The sequence below is a fragment of the Passer domesticus genome, chromosome 2 (assembly GCF_036417665.1).
Source record: "Passer domesticus isolate bPasDom1 chromosome 2, bPasDom1.hap1, whole genome shotgun sequence".
NCBI classification, from domain to species: domain Eukaryota; kingdom Metazoa; phylum Chordata; class Aves; order Passeriformes; family Passeridae; genus Passer; species Passer domesticus.
In genome coordinates, this window is record NC_087475.1 from 32,272,862 (window position 1) to 32,296,556 (window position 23,695).

Here is a 23,695-nt window from a genome sequence, read left to right on the forward strand (position 1 = left end):
CATGAAAGAACAAATTGTTAAAAGTAACAGTTGTAGTTTATTTCATCCCCTCCTAATAGTTGCAGATGACATCATTGTCAGAGACGTGAAGCATCTGTCAGGTCTGGACAAGGGTTCAAATAATCAGGAGGACACATGGAGGGGATGGCCTGACACTGACATAGCAAAGTTCAGCTGAAGGAGAGCTTAAAAGTAAAACTGGGAAGAGAGTAACTGATAGCACACTAAAGAAAACAATGTGCCTGGAAAGCACAGTGAAATACAAACTATATGAGCAAACAAAATGCTGTCAAAAACTTAGAACTCATTTTGGCATTACTGAACAGTTATTAGACAGGGAAGAAAGTACTCTGTGCTCTCTCTGAGCACAATGTCTCAAATAAGCGCTACACTTTCAGTAGTGACAAAAGTCCAGTAAATTTAGAATGTTGTAAAAAGCTTGCATGAAGAAGCTGCAGGTAGATTTCAGCACAAAATTATCATGATGAAGAGGCAAAACAACCTAACAAAAAACCCAAGTACACATACCCTTGAGAAAAAAGCAGCAGCAAAACCAGCTTAGGGATGAAACTTAATACTTTTCTAGATGTTTTAAGAAGAGTCAAGCACCTGCCAGGCATAGCCCATCTACACCCAACATCACCTGAAAAATGAATACATGATCTCCCAAGGTCCTTTACAATCAACAGAGTCTATGACTCTGAAGTGCCAAACAACTACAGACATGTGAAAACCACCTGCTACTGAAAAAAACCACAAACCCTACATTGCACTTACATTAACACTATTCTTATCCTATGTTCAGGATCTAAATGAATTATTTGAAGAGTCCAAAAAGTTGATTTCTTAAAGGGACTGATTCATGTGAATAGACAGAATTAAGAAATTCCCTCATTATTTTAGTTTAATCCACAGGCAGAACTGGCATAAATTTATTTAGATATAAATCTTTAATCTGAACACATATGCTAAAGAATAGAATTCTCACTTTTCTCAGAAGGTTGAGCAACACAGTATAGCACTTTCTAAACCACAAACTGTAACTCCACACCCAGAGAGTACAGTCTCTACTTTTGCTAGTTATCCAGTAGCATAAGCTCATGAAATTTCCATTGTCAGTTTATTTTTACCAATTAAATGCTTTTCTACTTAAATATTTAAGATTTATTCTCTTTCAATAAATAGTGGTTTTCAGTCAGACTGGTCAAACCAAACTTTTCAACACATTCATTTTTTACAACAAAATTCCTAAAATGCAATTGAAAGACATAAGGAGTATTTTACCAAAAGTATGTACTCCAAATTAATACAAAAAATCAGTATCAAGAGGGTTCACACTAACTGGAAGGAAGTGGGAGGGATCCCTAAAAATAAAATTATGCAAACTTTGGAATTTCATTTACCTTACTTACAAAGCAACTTTCAAAGAAAAAGCTTGTTCTGCTCTAAAGATATCAGATTCTTGGGAGAAGTGGGGATAAACCAAGACTGGAGATGGCTTTGATACCACAATGATTATTAATCATTTTATGTACTGAAGTGGTTATTTTTTATATTTAAAAAACCCAAACCATTTGTTTGAAGGTGACATAACATTAGACAATACTGATTTAGTACTGCATCATAGTATTTGTAACAAACAACAGACATTTATGAAAGGTTATGGAAAGGCCAAAAGAGAAACAGCCAGTGACATCACAGTAGGTTTAAAACTTTAGTAACTGCTGTTCACAAGACATAAGTCTGGTTTCACAACAGTGTAATTGCTTTTTTTAAAGTGCAGGAAGTAGTCACAAGATGTCACCATATTAATATCTACCTGAAATTACCCAATAATTTGTAAGCTAGAGAAAACAATATACACTATCATTCTCATTAAAAGGAAGTGGTTTCACTTATGTAGGTATGTTTGGCTTAAGAGTCACAACCATAACTTAAAACATACAAACCACTTATCAGAAGTTTTGTCTCTCTCGTTTTTTAAATAAAACACTCAGCAACACATTAAGGGAAGTGGCAGCCCAATGCGGAATTGCTTGAATTTGTCCCACTATAACAATATTGCTACATCTTGCAATAGTTAGTATAATTAACAATCCTTTTACTTTCCCATCTTGATATGGCTTATTGAGTGGCTCACAGCAGTACCATTACATTCTAGTCTAAGAACTAGTGGTTAATACAGTGCTAAAATGAGTAGGATAATTACAGATCTTTAAGATTAATTTGAACTAGCTTAAAAAATTAATCCTCGTGAGAAAGAACACAAACTATACATGAGTGAATGCAACTACCTATCATCTATCATCTTTACCTTAAACACTGGGCCAGTGATGTCTCTGTTGTTTTTATGAAACCAAATGTGTTCTAGTACAGTATGTAAAAGAAAAGAAACTAAGCCTTGTGGGTTTTTTCTTTATATTTATGGTGATATATGGTATCTTCATGCAAGTCGAAGAAATATCCACAGTTGAAAGCTTTAATAGAAACTGTAACCACTATATGGAAAACTTCTACTGCTCTACACATCCAAAAATAAGCCTATACATAGGTATCTATCATGAGAATGTTTAGCACATGACAGCTGAACAACTGGCTAATGAAGAACCTGAGCCTTTTTTGTTTGCTTGTTTGGTAGTGTATATGGGTTTGGGAGGGTTTTTTGAGGGGTTTGTAGTGATGGTTTCTTATTTGTTTTTAACTGCAATGTTTCCTGTAACCAGTTTACATAGTTTTAAAGAATCTTACTCTTGTACATTACACTACAGTAAGATATTCCTGAGTTAGATTAAGGACCAAGGATTGAAGAAAGAAAAGAACTAACCTAAACAACTTGGTAGGCAGGGAAAAAAACAAAAAAGACAACATCATAAATCTGAAATATGTAATATGTTGATGCATATATTGCCTTTTTTCAACTACAGAGGAGATAGGAATAATAAATCAAGCACTGCACTGGTAACTCCTCTGCTCCCTTTCAAGTAGTAGACTATCACCATCAAGGATTTTTAAGAAAAATATTCTCAACATACATGCAATCCACAAAATACATGCATATGAAATCCTAGTAAATAGAACTTCACAGCCATGTAGCTCTAGCATCAAGCCATGTTGCTATGTATGTCATCCTAGCTACTACCATCATCTCAAAATGTCAGCATATATTCTTTAAAATTAATTTTTTTCCTGTTTTGACTCAGACCAAAAGAGATCTGACAGGAATGGCAACATCATACATGAAAAACAACTATTTGCAACAGTAATTACTTCACTGCAGTAATTAGAATTTCTTTAAATCCAGTGGTAACTTGGTCCCAACAACTGCCTTTAGGTTTGGGAATCTTGCAACACTTGCAGTTCCTGCATATGAGTTTGCAAATCGCATCTCAACTCCAGATCAAGATGAGCCTTAAACACAAAATATCCTCCAGTTTTTCTGAGAAAGAAAGAAGAACCTGTGAGAGAACCTGTGGTAAAACCCACGAGTTTTCCCAATATAAAGCATTAAGGAACCAGAACCTCTGGCCACACTGAAGCATATTGTTGAAAGTAACTAGAAAGTTCAAAGGTTCTGTGGACTTGAGCTTAATGCTTGCTTGTTTTCAGAACTCCACAAACCAAGGGGTTCAAAAAGCAGCTATCAAAAAGATGCAACATTGCTAGATCAGACGATTTACTCAGACTACATACCTGCAATAGGTCTCCTTCATCAAAACGCAGCATTTCTATTATGCCATCCGACTGGATGAAAGCTGTAAAGAAAAACAAAAAATTAAGCAATTTAATAAAAACCCATTTTGTTACCAAATCAGAAGAAAAATGTAAACATCTTCATTTTGTAGACAGAGCAATGACAAACCAAAAAAATAATGCATAATCTAGCAAAATAACAAACACAAGTCTGTGACACTAACTTTGCTTGAGAATTACCACACTTGGCAAATTTGTCTTTTACCTTAAAAGTGTTAAACTCCAAAGACAACAACTTCTAGGATCCCAAAAAAGAGTGACTGTACCAAGCCAATTCCATACTTCAATAAGTATGACAGGCTGGGTACTTGAACAAATGAGTTTAATACATCTAAGCCCACAAAGAGTTCAGACACAAATAGAATTTCTGTTTCATTTACACACCAATAATCTTAACTGTACATCTGGAAAGCCTCCTTCACACTACAGCCTAATCCTTGGCATGGCAACAATCTGCTCCATCTTGACAGGAAGATATTAAAATTTGAAACAGTTTAGAAGTGTTTCATACCATAAGACTAAACTCCATGCAAAGTTCATGCCTCAGTCAAATATAGGATCCTCAAACACTCCACTAATTTCCTCTAAATGTTTGGTCAGGCAACTGTTTTTTAATTCCTCTTAAAATGTAGGGAATGCAACTTTCTTCTAAAGACAAAGAAATAAGAGCATTGCCCTTCCTGTAAAATATAATAATCTGTACAAGAATGAGTATGATTTAAAGAGGAAAGAAAGGTTCAAAGAATTCCACATTTTTTCCCCAAAAATCTACTCACATACACACACAAAGGAGGTCTTTAGAAAAAATTGCAGCAGCAATCTCTAAATGAGAAAATTGTATTTAAAAAAAAAAAGTTCTGTAAATAATTCCTCCTCTACCCTATGTCCTTTTTCCATTACTGTCTTCACCATGTACCATTCGTGCTAAATGAAGTAGAGAGTGATAACATTCCTCTCTTTCTGCAAAGAGGAACAACTTCAACAAGAAGAAATTAAAGACTTCCCAATACACTGTGTGCTCCTGGAAAATGGATTTTGAATCCCAGTCTGAAAAAGGAGACATAGACCTTTGTCTCCCACTTTGATGTTTATTATAACATCACCAACAATGTCATTCTGTGATGCTTTAAACAAAAAAAAAAAGTACTTTCAGAAAACAAAACGCACTCTTCGTAGACGGGAGTAAAGGCACCTACCACACAGAGAAACATTAGCTTTGACATATATTTGTCCCAAGCATTTCCTAACTGGCTGCTTTGGTGACACCTCATTCAGTACCCAAAACTTACTATGCTACTTAACATGTCACTGTTCGCAAATCCCATTCTGCATCCCTGACTTCCCCACACACTTCAATACCTTCTCCTTCAAGGCACAAGCTCCACAACCTTGCTTTCATATGACCCAAAGTAAAAGTTAAAATAAGACACAGACTGCTGCTATCATCTCTAAAAGTCTCTTTTAGTATGCAAAAATCCTGAAACAAATTTAAAAGATCCCCAAAAAACAAAGTTTTATAAAATTACTTTTCAAGCTACCATACCACACAACCCTAATGTGCACAGGCTGAGAAAGCCCAGCTCAGGTGGAGTGTGAGAGAAAGAAAGAGGGAGCTTATAAACATCCTGCAATATTTACACTGACACTGCAATATTTACAGTGCCATGAGAAGTCCTAGTCAGTAGTGTCAGCAAAAAGTTAGTATTTTTTTGTGTGTGCTTATTGCTATTACCTTAATGTTACTCAAAACAAGCAAAAATCGATCCTTGATCCAAGAATCAGGAGTTTGGTCAATCATTTATATTGAAGAACTATACAGAACATAGGGCAAGAGATTTAAAAAAAAAAAACAACGAAACAACAAAAACCAAACAAACCAAAACAGCATTTGAAGAGTTGTTACAAAATCAACTCCTACAGTTCATGAAATTTTGGGCTTTTAAAACTTAAATTACTGGAAGGTGTCTACCAGTTTAAAGTTTAATGCCAGAACAAAGAACAAGTGAATTCTTCTTAATTTAACTGGCAATACATATGATGCAAGACATTGATTTCATGGGTTAATTTTGGTTTTAAAATCACTGAAAAAAAAATATATATATTGTAGTGCAAGATGTATGAAAATGAAGCTTTGACACAGGTTAAAATGCAGAGTATGACAGTTAATCATGATTTCACAGAAGTGTCATGCTTATCCTCTGCACAAGAACCCCAAATTACAGATAAAGTAGCACAGAGGGAAAATTCTCAGTTTTTAACTTGGGGAGAAATACAGAATGAAATTATGTTTTCTCATGTATTTGATATATTGGAAGTTCAGCAATCACAATTTTAAAAATTATAGATACAAACAAACCTTCTTATTAATCAAAAGGAATTGCACCTCTGAAGTTGGACTTCTTGGCATTCTATTGCTGTCTAGATCTCTAGTTTGGAATCAGAGAATACACAGCATCTGATTGTGGCATTAGGCGCAAACAAAAAAAGTTATTAGAAAACAACTTCTTATATTAACAACCAGCAAGGCATAAAAGGCTATTTTATCTAATCACAAATTCTTAGTATTTCTGAGGCTTTTTCCCCTGATTTAAATATGATGCACCATCACTACAAAGAGCAGAAAGCAGCAACAATTCTTTCACAAGGATAACACACACTGAAGTCCCCAGAAATTTGCCCAAGCTCTCTACCCAAGCATCTTGAGTTCAGACAGACCTTCTGTATGCCCCAAACACTTTTTCTTTAGTTATTTCATCTTTACAACAACTTATGAACAAAGCAACAGATGTTACAGAACATTTTGAGTGGATAACACTGTTAAACAGAAGTGCTATTCATCACTATATCATTTAAGAAATGTTTTCAGAGAGCAGATGACAGTGCCAGGTGAAGTCAGATGCACTGCAAAGTCTGGCTGCTGTCCATTTCACAGCAGACACATCTCAGCCGAGGTGGTGAAGTTGCTGTGGTTACACCTTTCATTTTGGTTTAGACTAACTTTCAAGCCTGCACTTCTCTTATTGGTTATTTCATCAAAGCAAGGAAATGGCAAGTAAATACATATACCTTCATGAGATGAAAGCTTGTTTTTGCAACTGGCTTCTCAGACTCTCAATTCAGGATGAAACAAAAAGCCACCTCATTCAAATGAGGCAAAGCTAATTATATTTTTTAAAAAATCCACTGACGAGTCATGAAGAGTCACCCGAATCCCTCTAAGAGCAGCTCTCAAACTGTCCAACATGGACCACAGAGAGGTCAAAGTTTTCTTCAAAGTGAAATGCTGACAGCGCCCTTGTGGGTCCTTTTTTGCCTGTTCCAGAATTAGAAGCAGTTACTCATCTTTTGCACTTGTGCTACCTGACCTAAGCAAGTTCACAAACTTTGCAATGCAAGCCAAAACCAGTTGCTACTGCCCTTTTACACAAAATACATATGTCACCAATAGACAATAGGTTATTACCAATGTGCAAAGTCACTGTAAGTAATTAGGTATGAGATCACTTGGGCATGCTTTATTAGGTGAACCATTCCCCATGCTACAGAGGAAGATGACTGTTTTCTGCTAAGTCCCTAACAATTTCCCCTGGGAAAACTTCTTCCCAAAGCTTAAACTGATACCACCACGGTCCATTACCAGCCTAATACTGTAGCCAATACTTTAATACTCTGGAATAATAAAATGCAGGAAATTAACAACTCTTGCCTGTGCCATTTCAGTCACCCCTGCCACATGACTGGTGACTGCTACAAGAGGGGCACAACATAATATTTGGGGTAGGAAGCATTTCAGCTGTCACAGCGTGATCTTACACTGCACAAATCAGCAACCAAGAAGCCAAATTACACATTAGGAAAATAATTTCTTCCTGACCCTATAGGCAATTGAAGCCCTGAAGGCTTATTATAATAGCTATTAGTCAAACTTTAAATTTTCATGGACCAAAGAAGGAAAAGGATACATATTCATATCCGCAGATTTCAATGCCAGAAGAATCTTAGTCTCATTTCCTCTTCACCTATGCTGAACAGAATACTTTCTTCTGAGAGGTATACACAGATCCCTCTCAAGAGAGAGCCTCTATCCTTTCAAACTTCTGCAAAAAGCAAATGTAACAGATTGATGAGAATCTGTAACAACTTCAGTCACTCTCGTTACTAGGATATATGATTTCAGGGTCCAATTTTTTCAGCTTCTAGCTTGTGTATTCTTGGTTTCCTCTTTTCAGACAGTAGGTCACTACTAACAGAATCCATAGATGCTTACTGTAAAAATACTCTAACTTTTATTTTCTGCTTTCAATCTATAACCTTTAAAATGCAACTTCAGCTTTACTATGAAAAGCCCACAAAAGCTATCAGAAAAAGATTATGAACCTAGTCTTTCCACTTGCTCCAGAACAGCTTGTTCTACTGACAGCACCTTCCAAGCATTTAAAAGTCTTTAAAAAATGGCAAAAGAAAACCCATCACCACAACCATAGCCCCCAGTTCCCAAACCACAGCTTTCTGGAACAGTGAATGCACTATCTAGTCATTATTACCAGTGGATTCCTAGATGCTTTCCCCTGCCCTTTCCAACAACATCACAGTGCTTGAGAGAAAATTAAATCAACAGTAGCTGAATTAACTTAAGTGGCATATTTTCACAAGTTTATACATCTAATAGAGAAATCTTGCTCAAATTATATCATATTTTGATATGATATTTTCTTGCTCAAATCAAATCATATCCCTATTTTGATTATCTCTTGTCCAAGCCTTTCATATTTGGGGCTAAAACAAGAAAAATACAGATCTATAAACCATCAAATAACAAGAAAATTTTAAAATCCTACACATCCCCAAAGCAAACAGGAACTTAATATCAAAATCACTTTAGCCAACACCAGTCTTTAGCTGTGACTGAATTACACAAAACAGAATAAATTTGCATGTAATGCAAGCAGTGAATATGCCAAGGCTCTTGGTGCATAACAACAAAAAATCTCCATGGCTTACAGTTTATGAGGCCTACTCTGACTGAGATCTGATTTCTAAGGTGGCTTTGCACACTTATCTTTCATTTAGCCATTGTTAATTTATTCATTTTAATAGGGAAGTATGTTCTGGCATATATACTTATAAAAACACTATTCTGAAATATAACTTAGCTCTGAAACAGCTACTCAATAGCAGTGCTTTGATTTATTTTTATGTTAACGATCTTTATATATTCTCTTACGTGCTTGCAAGAACTGTTTTCTTTCCTACGTCTTGTCTAAACCAGTTTTCTTTCTTATAAACTGGATTTATACAAACCTGTATCATCTAGTCCACGAATTTTCTCCCAATTCTAAAAATAGTGTCCTATCTTCCCAAAAGGTAAGGGAAAGGTCAATTATTTAAATAATTTCCAATTTACATTAAGTTTGTTTTTTTTTTTTAAAGTCCAGTTTCTAACCCTTTGTCTTAATGACTAAGCTCACTTCAAGGTAACTATAACCACATGAGCCAATTACAATCTGCTACATGCCATTCACTTCTGTCCATGTCATTGTAATTGCTACATTTGTATCACTATTATTTAAAGTGCAGAACTAAACATGGACAAGTTATTTTTAAAGCTCTGACTATGAATTAACTGCTTATGCACAGTCACACAATTTCAATCATCCTGAACATTGGAAAACTGAGCAGCATGGGGAATACATGAATGGATACAGAATGAAAAAAATAAAATTATTATGGATGGAAAATTCCATTGTAAAAAATAAAATACCATACAGATAAGGAAAAACTGTATTACACTCTAATGCGAACTACAATTTTAATCAGCTTCAGCACTACAAAAGTCTGGTGAGCCTCAAAAAACACATCCCAGTTCAGCATCCAACACACCAAATCTGTTTAAAAAAGGCCTGTTCTCCAAGACAGACAAGTCAGTGTAGCTATGAGCCTGGATTTCTGCCTACATCCCAACAGGTGACTGTTCACTGGAAATGTAAAAGGTCATTCTCTTACGAGACAGTGAATGTCAGGCAAGTGAGAGTCACCAGCCAGCAGGCTTGCTTTCCAGCTAAATCCTCTCGCACTTACCTAGGCAATTTACTTGTTTATTTTCCAGTACTCCATAACATAAGGAAATTAATATTTTTTCCAGCAGACCTCAGGAAGAGCCATCATAACAAAGAATATACACACAATGCAGTAAAGATCACATGTACAAATATCACACTTCGAAGTCCTTTTACACAGAAACATTTATTCTTTCTTCATTATTAAAACCTCTAATGAGCATCCCTCAAAAAGCCAACTGGGCAAATTTGCATTTTCTGTTCATATATATTAGACTTGAAATAGAACCATCCCTAAATAATGCACTTTAATCATCATGTGAAATAAGAAATCAATACATTAAGCTAAATAACAAAAAGACAATCTTCATCAAAGCCCTCATTTTATACTCCTCATTAAAAAAAGTTTCTGACTTTACACAATACGTACTCAAGTAAGTTCATATGCACTAACCTATGCCCAAGTCGTAAAAGCTAAACAGAGACAGTCGACCACTTGCAATACCTGACCATACTACTCACTATTTCACAGTGAGGGAGAAAAAGTCAAATGATTTCTACTTTACTGCACACAACAGTACAAACTGAGCATATCACTGACAGCCAACTAAGTCTGCGTGTAATCTTTCACTAACTTACTTTTGTGTCATTTCTGCCTTCAGATAAAGACAAACTTCTCTGCCCAGTAAGGCCCTTCCCTAGTAAGAAGAGTTGCACATTGTGCTCATTCACTCATCTCTTTTCCCCTTAGTTAAGACCGATGCAGATTTTTAGGAATTCAGTCACCAATTCAGTTTTTAAAGTTAGCCATGAAACAGAAAGTGACAGTATGACTCTGATTCAGAACACAGGCTCCAGACAATGAAGCTACTGCTTAGACTGAGAAAGGAAGAAAGTGAGTCTCCACCTGAAGCCACTGCTCACACATCTCTCTCACAACATGTGTTTCATGCTTCAGAAGACAGTGCAACTGCATCAAGGTTTCTTTTACAGCTAACACTGATTAGATGTGTTCTGTGATAGATCTATCCTTGCAAAATCCATACAAGCATACATAGAAACAGAAAAGCTCACTGAAAGTAACATGTACTCCACCTAACAATCTGCTTTTATTTACATTCCTAACAAAATCACATCAGATTATTTCAGATTGACACACAAAAAGATTACATTTTATTCATACACCTTTATTATCAGATGCTTATTCTGTATTCAGCCTGTACTTCTGCCTTACAGAAATGTGTATTTCCAACCACTTTGACTAAAGAAATTTTTATTTTCATCTATTTTTTTTGTAATGAGTGTAAAAAAACCATCTGCTATTGGCCGAAATGGCAGATTTGAGGTGGTAACAATAAAGGCCATAAAACTTCACTGGGAAAAAAAACCACCGAAATACTACTTTGAAAGCTGCCAGATGCTTTACGTTGGCACTTCACTTTTAAATGCTTCAAAAATTTCATTAGCTCCTCCAAAGATATTTATTTCCTGGCCCCAAAATGCTTCTCAAGAAATAATACTCAATTCCATTCATAGGGGGCATGAATAAGAAAACTTATTTTAAAATAATTTTTTACAAAATTAAATAAAAAGGAGAAATAATTCTCTAAGCAGGAGAAAAACTTTCATGCATATTTTTAAGCCAAAGAGAACAATACTCCTGACACTCATGGAAACTTCTCAGAAATCATTTAAAGAGAGTAAAAAATTTAAAAGGGAGCTAGAGACAAAACAAATATCTGCAAATAACATCCATTTTTTTGCTTTGGGCCATACCAAATGTGGCTTTCTACTCTTTCTAATGATGGCAATTCCAATATGTTCAATTAAATTATACTCCTATACATGTATTCTTGTTGAATGTGTACAGCCATAAATTATTTAGACCCTCAAAAACAAGCAATGAGAGGGGGGAAAACAACAATCCCTCCAAACTACTCTTAAGTATTTATCCCAATTTCTCAAATTTTAGATTAGAAACTTTTCATTGTGGTAGTTTTACTGCTCATGTAGCACTGAAAACTGATGTGCAAAAAGATAACATGCTCTTAATGGAATTCTAATCTTTTTAGCATATAGGAACAATTATAGCATATACCAACATTCAATGTGTAGCTTGCCAGAAACAGCAGTCAGTTCATGGCTTCTGGAGCCTCAGGAGACCAATACATTAAATGACAATAATTTCAGCTATTACCATTACCATCAGTCTTCCAAACTTGTACTCTTATGAAATGAACCATTGAACAGATCCCCACTAACTCCAAAAAAATTGGGTTGTATCGACACAGTGGAAAGACCCACCTAAAAGGTACATCCAGGATGATTAATGACCTTAATAAAAACTGACCAAGATCAAGCATTGCTCTCCACACCATAGAAAACAGGAAGGAAGATGCAATTTTTAGAGTTCCCAAAAAGCCCTCCACAGAACAGGAAGGTGACAGAGCCAGGCGATACCTCATGCCATCCAAATGTCTCGCTGGCAAGGTGAATGCAATCAGGTAAGAGCTACAGTGGGCACTGCTCAGCTTTCCATCCTCACTCCTACCTCGCTACCTGCTACAGAGAATGCTCTCTAGCACTCGCCTTATGGCACAGAAACAGAAGTCTACTTAGTGAGAGTTCTGCTCTCCTGCCTGCCCTGATTTTGCCTCCCTCCCTTCTCTCCTTGGTCAGTTACCGAGGTGGAACTGCACGAATTTTTACAACAACAAGGGTACACGAACAGCACAATTGTTTGGATTTTGCCGTGCAACAGTTGCGACTTGGTTAATACCAAGTTGCTGGAGAGAAGTATCATCGGCAGGGAGGAGCACAGATCCCCGCCCCTCCTGTGCTCGCTTGGGAACACTCGAGTGCCCACTGGAAACAGCTATTAAGCCTGACTACAAGTGAAAAAGAGTGGCGAGATAATGCTGGTTCAGCTACCACATCAAGTTTATAAATACAACAACTGAAGGCCAGGAAAAGGTAGCAAAGGCCTGATGTTAAAGCCATAGTGTTAATGACGTGGCAATAACACTACTTATTGATTGCTGAGCACAGCAGTCTGTTGACTTGCCATGAGGGAACACAGCCCACCAAGCAGGAAAAAACTGGGTGCAAGGTCTGATAAAACCAGAGGAGAAAAGGGTGGAGAAGAACAACTGAAAGTTTTGAAAGATGATAAAACACAGAGCAAAAACAATTAAACAAAACAGGTGAATTTCAGTTTGGGAGGAACACTGCAAAAAAATTAAAAAGAAATTAAAGGTACAAGTAGGCATAGGGAAATCAAATGCTTGCAGAAATGCAATGTAGCTACCTACAATACCTTGGAAGCATTTACCCCTCAGAAGGAAATAAACAATCCCTTCTGGTCAGACTCTTTTACAAACAGCTGTGATGATCGAAGTTGACACCCGGTGCAAACCCTTAGGCTTAGTGACAGAATATGTTATGGAGAGACATCTAATTCACTCATCACTAAGCTGACCCCTAAGACAAGCCTTCACTCAAAAACAGTTCTCATTTCTATTTTGATACACCTAATACTCAGTCTCAGCCTAAATAGGCACATCTTTGCTAAATTCAACATTAGAGGGGTTTTCTCACAAAACAGGTATTTTTAAAAGATAACTAATTAAATAATGCTAAATAAATAAATGTTTTATTCAATATCTGAGATCCTTAGTCTAGTCTTTTTCCCTAGAGAAATCTCATTTAATCAAAGGAAGAATTCACAGCACTCATCAAGTACTAAAACTCTGATCAAATTTCCCCTGATGAACTTCATTTCAATCTTTTCTCCATCAGATAATAATATTCAGCAGTACTGATTGGCAGAGTGACTTCACCTGTGGAGATTCAGACTCTGTCAATGACAACCACCTCTCCTTCAACATCAAATCATTGGGACATTTCTCCCAAAACAAGGAATTTATTAATTTTTTGAATATTTTGGATGATACAGTCAGCCCAAGGTATATGGGCACATCCTGACTAGTTAAGCTCCACAAAAGGCAACTGACAAGGTATATAATATAAAAGTATCATAACCTAAAAGTTACACACACACGCACACATCCCTTCCTAATCTTCTTATACTTAGGAGAGACAACTCAGAGGGCAAGAGTAGCCTCAGTGCTTCCTAGTACACACTAAATAATGATAATTTCTGGTACCTCTAAACTGCCTGTTGCGGGCTCCACAGATTGAAGTTACACACAGTTCAGAATACCAAAGCAAACAGACAAGAAGAAAATGGTTTCTAGTAAGGACCAAGTATTCCACGTCCTCCACTGCAAGAACAGAATAGTCAAAAACTTCACAACATAACTATCCAAATCTCTCAGTATTTCCTCAGACATATTAGCTGCACAGATTGTTAACTTTTATACATCTTGTATAGTAACATACAAACCACAATTGAATGTATTGCTATATTACCAGCAACTGGCAAAGGCAAAAAACTAATAGCTGTATTACAGTTCACATGAAAGATGGGACACAAATACTCCTTTTGAAACAAATTTTTCAAGAGAAAGAACAAAAACATGGGTACAAAAAATTGTATGTGATCCACAATTACAGAAATAAAGAATGTTTGACAAGGTCTTGTTTTTATCTATGATCACCCTTTTTTAGTGATGCAGCAACTCATGAAGCTTCCTGGTACAATCACCACTCTGCTTCTACCAAAACTGTATCTGTATGACTATTACCATAGCACTGGCTTCACCACGGAGTTACACAAAAAGTCAGACTTCTGTCTTACAGATATTCCTATCAGCTGCAACAAAGTATAGCAAGGTCCACCTAAGTTTTAAGATCACGTGGGAGACACAAACTATTGAGATAGGGAAACTGAGGGTGGAATGGACATTAAGATTGTCATCCAGCTCAACCTTCTGCAGAAGTACAGTAAATGCTGAATTTGGATGATGTTTCTTTAGGCTGTCATTTAGCTGGGCCTTGAAAACCTCCAAAGGCAGAACTTCCATAACCTGCCTAGAGAACCTGTTTCGATGCCTGACCAGCCTGATGGTGAAACACAGACTCATGATGTCAGGCAGATCATAGCCATCCTGACCGGAAGGCCGTGACAGATGGAGTCAGTGATCCATGCGGGAGCCAGGGCGAGCAGACCCACGCCTGTGCTGGGCTGCATGTCTGGGCTGGCCCTCAGGCCCGTGCTGCACGTACTCCGTGGCTGCAGGGGGAGCCCAGACAGCCCTCTGGAACAGAGAAGCTGCAATCAACACCACCAGCCACTTGGGTGGCCTTGCTTTATCTGAAAGTGCAGATGGAAGCTCCCATGTGAACATCCTTTCTATCTGGCAGCAAAAATTATGAATAGAATTGTCTTCTTGCAAGGAAACCTAGCAAAAGAGCAAAATAGGGTAACCTTTCTGTGGATGGGGTTTGCACAGTGTGTTGCACATGGACCCTTCAAAGGTCTGTTTGGTGCTGCACAATTCAAGGTTCTCAGCATCAAAAGAGATCCAAGATTATCTGTACTACTCTCTCTTTATATGGTTAGTTTAATAAACAGAATTTTCACTGCTATTGTATGGTGCTGTTTTATTTAAGTGCCTCTCTTACTCAGATCATCAGAGAGCAGCATCTCCTGGCACAAAACAAACTTTCTCTGTTTAACTTTATGGCCACTGTCTCAGGCTCCAGCCATGCACCTCTGTGAGGAGTCGGCTCCATTCTATTCCATAAACTACTTTGATATTGGCATACTGCCACAAGATCCCTAAGCCTCCATTCATACCTCATGCACATATTGACCATCCTTGCAGACTTCCAGTGGGATGGCAGAGAACAAAACTAGACACAGTGGTTTAGGTGTGTTCTATTAAGTGCTGACTAAACAGGAATAATCACGTTGTTCAGCCCAGTGGCTACACTCCTCTATGTTGCCAGGGTACATTGCTGACTCGTGAACAGCATTTCCAGGTTGTATTCCCTGCAGGTGATTATTCTGTCCCATATAAAGGGCTTTCCATTTCTCCTTTTTGGATTTCATGAAGGTCCTGTCAGCTCATTGTTCTGTCCTGCTTAGGTCTCTCCAAAATGCAGACTTGTCCTTGAGTATTGGTACATTCCAACTCCAGATCAGTGACAAAGATCTAAAGCAGGACAGGTCCCAGAATAGGGCCAGGAAGAGCTCCTGTAGCCAGCCTCTAAGGTAGAGCATGAACCACTGCTGAAAATAAACCAAAACCATATACCTTGCAGTTTATCTAGTTGCCCAGATAGCTTTTATCATTATCTACAAAATCCTCCTGTAAATATTTGTACAATATGTTGGTGCAAATCACTGATTTACTTAGACTTCTTCTGTGTTTCTAGATGATTTCCTATTTATTTACAAGTTTCAGATAACCAATCTTTGAATTAATTTAACATATTATGACACTTATTAGGAAATGTGAACTACTTAAATTGGTACCATGCTTGTTTACAACTTTGTCTCCTATCATCACTCCCTCAAATGGTGATTTAATCTATTTAACTTCATAGTAGCTGTACTTTCTCACTTAACTTTAAAAAAACTAGCCCTATAACCAAGGGTTTTCTGGATTTTTCTAGTTTAAGTAACTTCAGATGTCCATGCACATCCTATTACACTGAATCCATACAGTCCAACATAGATCCAGGTGTTCGACTGAAAAAACCCTCAGATAACGCTTAAGACATTGCAAAGACAAACTGCTTCATGAAGAACAGGGAATGGATCCGTTTTTAAAATTACTTTAAAAAACTAAGAGTGTTGCATTAGTCAGCCAAACAGTTGTATTCCATAACATTTTGTAGCTTCATAGAGTACACAGACAGAAGGAGCTGCAGTGTAGTTTCATTTCCTGTACAGTTCTTTCCACTAAATTTCACTCAGATATCTCTAAAACCAATGTGGTAAGGACAGCAAAACTCCAGTTCTCAGATGGTTCTCTGTTGCAAGCTATGCCAGGCAGTAAGAAAAGAGGTATTAAAAAACCACCTATGGTAGTCTTAGTGAGAATATTAATCTGGTAACTGTAGCAGGAAAATCTTAAACTAGTGAAACACCTCAATTTTTTCCTCCTTTTCAGGGATTGGAATTACATGGCAATCCTTCAGCTCTCTGTTATTTCCCCATTACATCCAAGGTTTTCTAAGAGAGAGACAGACAGACATGATCCTAGTTTAGTCCCTTTAATATTCCAAAGCAAAAGTTATCCCAGTCTGCTTATGAGAAATTGTTACAACCATATTTCAAAAATGTTAAATGCAAATGCTCCATTACATCTTTGCTGCAGTCAGTAAATCACTAATTATTCTATAAGGATACTTGAGAATTCAAAAATACACAACAATCTTGCATCCCATTAAAATGTTAACAGCTGCCTCTAACAAATCCGTATCTGACACAAGTTTATTCTTTGCTTGTATTTATGACTAGAAAGATAAACCAGAAGTATTTAGCTCTGATGGTCACTAGTTCCTTTGGTTTCTCCCTATGCAAGAAGAAATTCTGCATCCTCTGTCTTGGTACAAATAATTAAAATGCTGAAATACTAACACAATTTTTTTTAAAAACAGGACTTAAAAAATAACTTTAGTTCAAACTCAAGTTTGCTAACTCCCACAGTGTGAATGGATCAAATCAGCTGTTTCCATTGTAAGGACCAATTGTGCTCAACTTTTGGAACTACAGGACAATGCAGGCTGGATGTGACCCCAGAGGCTCCACCCCAGTCACCTGATCAGAGAACATCTAGCTAGAGGAGGCTGCTCAAGGTATTACTCAGTGCAGGTCCAAGTACCCCCACTTATTACTATGAAGAGTAGAAATTTAATTCAACTGCTGTCTTTTACAGAAAAAACACTTTCTTGAGTGCCTGTTGTACCCAGGTAAGTTCATGCTGTAGACTGAAAAAGTCGGGGTGCTACACTGGACAGAAGGTACAAGCAAGAGAAATAAGAGATCATTATAGACTCCTGTTCTTGCCGAACCCACAAACACAGGAACAAACCAAACTGGTTCTACCCTGTGCTTCAGTCACATAACTTTTACTGCTCGTTATGCATGAACCGCAGCATCCACCATTCACTGTCAGACACCCAGCTCATTTACCAAGTCTGCTGTTTGAAAAGATTATTTGAACTTGCAGACTCAGTAAATCACACTGTGGAAGCATAACGCATATCACCTTAAGCAGTGTAAAACTGGGTAGGCTTTGAAATAAAGTGACTCACAGCAAATGTCCAAGCAAACAGCTGAAAATTTTAAAATGCACAAATACATCCAAATGACTCAGAGCAATCCATATTGCAATCATTCACAAAAAGAAATCACAACTAAAAGCTTTAAATAATGCAAAGCCTATTGACTTCCGCACACTCTGGTGGAACTTCATCATATTAGACACTACACAAATCCATAGCAAGTTCCTTCAAGAGATGACAATCCAAGGCCCTGAACTGAGCACATCATCCTTCAATGGACCTCTACAGGTCAGGGGACTCCAGTCTGCTTCATACATGCAATATAACTGAACACCAGTGAGGGAGAAAGAGGTGCAGGGAGAGAACAGCATCCACCTTGAAATTACATTGAAGGTCACAGAGAACATGGGGTCTCAACTTCCTGTCCACTGCAGTAAAATTTTTCCTTTTAGTCCAAAGATTCCACAAGCAAGTAAGCACATTCAATCCAAGCACATGGTCAATATTTTTCATTCACACATGCTCAGACACAGTGCAGACCTAATCAGCTGTCCCACACTTAAGTTTCAAAACCACAGCGAGATAGCATGGTCAATTTTTATCCACTTTGTTTTCCTCACACTCTTCATAATTCTGATGTGCTACTTCAACTGCTGGAGAGTTTTCAGTTTGATTGAGGTCATTCTTTCTGAATCAAATTTTGATTTAAGCCAGGGTAAAAACACCAGCATAAAAGCAAAAGCTGGCATGCTGTAGATTAGTTCTGACAGCAGGATATGACAAACAGGCAGTATACGAGAAGAGACTTTTTATAATGTTAAACATATAAGCCTTCTCGCAATCATCTTCTAATATTAATCTAGTTTTGGTACTCCTGTGAAGTATCCTGGTTGGCTATTTTAGATATCAGTAAAAAACATAAAGCAAAAGTTACTTGTTTGAGATTAGAAGGAATGACAAAAATGGAACCAGAATTCCAACATATCAGTGCACCACTCTGATGACAATATCCCACTTACACCCAGTAACTAACTTGGTTTCTACGAAGCTAGAAGAGAATACATCAAGCATTAAGAAAAAAAAGAGCTATTTTCACTGGTGTGTCTGGTTTCATAATATACATGCTTAAATAGATTTTTCTTCCCAGATCCAGCACTAAGATGCTACTTCAAAAACTACCATCAGTGACTGAACACATCCTAAATCAGCCTTGCTCTACCTGCACACTTATGTTGTGAGCAGATGAGTGGATAAGAGAACTATCAAAGCAGTCTCAACAGGCTTTCAGTCAGCTGGCCAAATAAAAGGGGATTTTTTTTTTTTAAATGAGTTTTATAAAGTGAAGATTTTCTAAAAATATATAACTGTACACAAATAAGGGAACTAACATAAAACAGTCCAGGTAAAAAAGCATCCTCATGTCAGACATTTATCTTCAAAACACTTAACCTACCATGGGGTTATGGCATTACTATGGCTTCCAGCAAGCTAAAACCCAGAAGGCTATTCTGTGTATGTTGTATGTCTTCCCCCCCCTCAAAAAAAAAAAAACACAAAACAAAACAAACCCCAAAACAAACAAAACACCAAACAAACAAAAGTTATTTTTTGCCCCTCCTAAATAGCAAGAGGCTCTTTGAGACTGAAATTTTTTTCCTGCCATGTCATTCTTTTGCAATGGTTCACAGATTTTCTAACTGAAAAAAAAAACCAACCCAAACATAAAATTTTACAACCTCTCAGTCCTACTCATTCCTCAGCAATACATGGGCACCCATGAGGACCCAGCTAGGCACAAAAAATAAAGAAAAGCCACATATCAGTGTTTAGTCTGAAATTGATGTTTAAGGTTCTCTGGCTGGTTCAGTCACAGTTTACTCTGCTGTCTGGTCAGATACCAGATAATTTCCAGAAGTTCTATTTCTCTAGCACAGAGAGAGCGTACAGCAATGTCACAGCTCCTCAGGACTTCGATTTACAGCTAGAACACACAAACAATTTCAGTTCTGCTTCTTGCTTTCAGGCAAAGACACTTATGTTACATTTTCCCCCCCTCCAACTCCTTTACTAAGATTGGGTACTAGAAATAGTCATGTCTATCTAGAATACTCCAGCATCAATCTTCTTTCTACCTGTGACAGTTCCATCCATAAAGAACTGCTTGCTGGTTCTTCTCCACAGGAAGCCAGCATAATCTTCTCTCTCCCCATCAGCTCCATCATTCCCCCAGTTTCTCCTCATGTGTATGCAAGGTAAGAGGAACAGAGTGTCCTCTACATTCATCTTTCATTTTCTTTTGTCATATTCTGATCTATTATTCTCACTATTCACCTGGCACTTGCTTCTATCAAGTTTTTTCTGCAGCAACTTCTCTGGAGTACAAACTGCACTGTGTCTTACTACAGCCACCTTCAACTCAGCAGTGCTCAGGAACAACAATGCACAACCTCAGCCCTGATCCATCTCCACAGCTTCCTTCCTGCAGCCGTAGTGAAAAAAGTATGCCCACATTTGGGAGATGGGAAGGATATTCCTAGCTACTTCCCTGCTTCCTGACTATTATTTTTAAACTGTCTTACTACGTTTAACTTGACACAACCTGGTAAAAGCCCAGGCACTTAAGGACAGAGCCTGAACACCCTCCCCTCCTTTCTTCTGAACTACTGTTTGGGTTTGAGCTCCCATCTTGGTCTCAAGGCCCAGTGCCCAAAGTGGTCCTTCCTCTCCTGTGTTCAGTCACTACCTCTTGCAGACTGGCACTTATATTGTAGCTTAAGATCTGTGGGACTAGATCTCACAAGTCCCTTTAATCTTTGTCTTGCTTTGGTTTATGTTTTGTTTTGCTTTTTTTTTTAATCCAGAGTTTAAACAGTCATTGCACTCAGCAAACAGAAGCAAGACAACACTTTCCAACATGCGATCCACAAATGCAGATTGCCAATGAATTCTGCCCAGGAGTCCACAAAAGATGAGTAACTGAGAAAAAAACCCAAACACCAAAGAAACACTTATTAGTGACCTTAGATGTACCACTCACAGACTACCCCAAGCAGCAAAACACTTGGCAGGAACAGCAAATGTCAGAAATCCAAAGACTAAAAGAAAGTCACATTCTAGTTGAGAAAAAAATTCACCTTTTGAAAATGAGGGATGTGGTGCTGGGATAAGTTTTAAGTAATAGACGGTATAAACAGAAGTGAACATTATCAATACAAACTATTCAATTTTCTTTAGGGGGTTCAATTGTATCTCTTCAAACTCTGTGAATCTAAAACTGCCCTTGTTTATTTAGGAATGTCAAGAAAGTCCATAGAGAAAAAAACCCAGTATCTTCACAAACGAACCAACCAGACCACGGCCCCAGCTGTCACAACTTTTAGGGTATGAATCAATTCCATCATACCAGTATATGACATCACTGACAAAGCTTATAAACACATATACCTTATTACCTGTGAAGGAATGCAATCACAATAAGAGTTAAAAATCGAAATTTCTCAAGCATTTGAACTCTTTCAGTACCTCAAGACATTACAGGCCACACTGACAAACTTACACATTCTAATCTCTCTAAGGACATGGGGTCATACTCACGCTGTTGTCTGAATATTTACATTCCCTGTAGACAAAGTGAAGTGAACAAGAGTGGCTGTGCAACAAATGATTTAGGTTTTTAATCACCTTAACACCAACATACTCATATTTGTAAAAAGAAGCTACTAGGAAATTACTGGAATTAAGCCCTTCTTTAAAAAGGTATAGCTACTTTTTTATATTTATATATATATATATATATACCTTATTAGGATGTATTTCTTCCCTCAAGTCTGGTCTAGGCATACGACTAGACCCTCCTTGCTAAGCTCCTATTCCATATCCTTTTTATTCTTACTCCCTTTCTTCCTGTCAGACCTCAATCTCCTCCCTCCTCTGGTGCAGCAACTTGCCTGAAAAGCAAATTCTCCTGTCCAGCCAAAGTAAATCGGTTTCACCTACTTTAGTAATACATTATATTTACCTGCTGCTTTTTCATGCTGCCACACAGCCACGCTTTCAAGCAGACTACAAGTCTGCACCTTGGAAATGCTTGAAAGCTGTTCTCAGCAATGCTACAGATTATGCTTAGGTGTTTCGCTCGGGGCTTTTTTTCCTTGCTAAACCACAATGAAAAGACTTCACGCGAAAATCACAGACACTACAACTCAGGGAAAGTCAGACAGGGACTTTATAAAGTTTGGAGAAAACGCCATCGACTCCACAGAGGCTCCGGAAACCTGTCAAAAGTTTGGGGGAGGAAAAGGGGTGTCCCACTGTCACTTGGTGAGGGCTCAAAATCCAACCCATGCAAAAGCGTGCATTTCTGCCCTTTCTCATGCAGCTTCGCCAGTCTGTTTGGCTTGGCTTCGTCTCCTGCTGGAAGCCTGCCGCAGGGAAACCAGCTCAACGCGAGAAAGCCTCCTATTTCATTTATTTATTTATTTCCCTTTCCCCTGTTTAAAGGGCAGCTCCAGCTCCATCCCCGTCCCCGCTGCTGCCAGGGAGGAGAAACCCCCGCGAAACGTCAGCGACACACACACGGGCACACAGGGGCACGGACACACACCCGCACCCCGGCCGCCGCGCCGGCGGGGCGGGGGAGGCAGCGCCGCGACTCCCGCACAGCCGGGCAGCGGGAGCGGCGGGATGGCAGAGCCGGCGGCATGCGGGAGCGGCGGGATGCGGGAGCCGGCGGGATGCGGGAGCGGCGGGATGGCAGAGCCGGCGGGATGGCAGAGCCGGCGGGATGGCAGAGCCGGCGGGATGGCAGAGCCGGCGGGATGGCAGAGCCGGCGGGATGCGGGACAAGGGACGCGACCCCGGGCCGCCTCCGCAGCCGCCCCCCCACCCCGCCGCCGGGGAGCGGGCGCGGGCCGCGGCCGTCAACGGCCCCACCGCCACCGGAGGAAGAAGAGGAGGAGCGGGGGGAAGGAGGACAAGAAAGGGAAGGGAAATCTGGGTCTCACCTTCCTTCTCGGCCCGGGCCGTGTGGAGGAGCAGCGCCAGCGCGAAGCGCAGCGCCGCGCCCCGCCAGGCGGCTGCCCAGCCGCCGGCGCGGGGGAAGGGGCAGCTGCCGGGGGAGCAGCGGGGGCAGCGGGGGGAGCAGCGGGGGCAGCCGGGCGCCGCCGTCATCGCGCTGCTGCTGCCGCCGCCGCCGCGCGTCCGCCGAGTGTCCGCGTCTGCCTCCGGCCGGGCCGCGGCGCGCGCGCGGAGGAGCTCGGGGAGGGGCGGGGCGGACACCCCCGCGAGCGCGCGCTGCGGCTCCTGACGCGCGTGTCACGGGCCGCCACGCCCCCTGGCGAGGCCACGCCCCCAGCGGGCGAGGGCGGAGACCAGGTGCCATTTTAACTGCGGGCAGGGCTCCTGTGCTGGCCCCGCCTGCTGTGGCAGCGCGGCTGCCGACTACGTCGCTTTGGTTCAATCGTTTATTATTATTATGATTTATTTCTAATTTTTTTTGTTTTAGCCCTTTCAAATGCGATTTCAGATCTGCTGTAAGCGCCGGCTGTTGGCGGCGGGGTCGCTCCGCCCTTAGCGCTCTCTCGTGCCGCGCCCGGGGCGCTCCGGGGGCGCTGCTGTTTCCCTGCCGCGGCGTCCAAGATGGCGGCGGGCGGGCAGCTCCTGTCCGCGGCCTCGCTGGAGACACGGGGGCG

The 23,695-nt window shown here is 39.5% G+C and overlaps 1 protein-coding gene across 2 annotated transcripts in view; it reads right to left on the bottom strand.

Moving 5' to 3' along the window:
* The window catches only part of TMEM131 (transmembrane protein 131), a 93,152-nt gene extending 69,891 nt beyond the window's left edge, over nucleotides 1–23,261 (bottom strand). The window contains exons 1-2 of one of the 2 annotated variants that reach the window (XM_064408138.1): nucleotides 23,009–23,261; nucleotides 3,691–3,752 (exon numbers count right to left, since the gene is read on the bottom strand). In XM_064408138.1, the coding sequence (XP_064264208.1) occupies nucleotides 3,691–3,752; nucleotides 23,009–23,174 (228 nt within the window). In that variant the 5' untranslated portion in view covers nucleotides 23,175–23,261. The remainder of the gene's footprint in view (nucleotides 1–3,690; nucleotides 3,753–23,008) is intronic. The other variant, XM_064408137.1, reaches the window with a different exon arrangement.
* Between the last annotated feature and the right edge of the window lie 434 nt (nucleotides 23,262–23,695).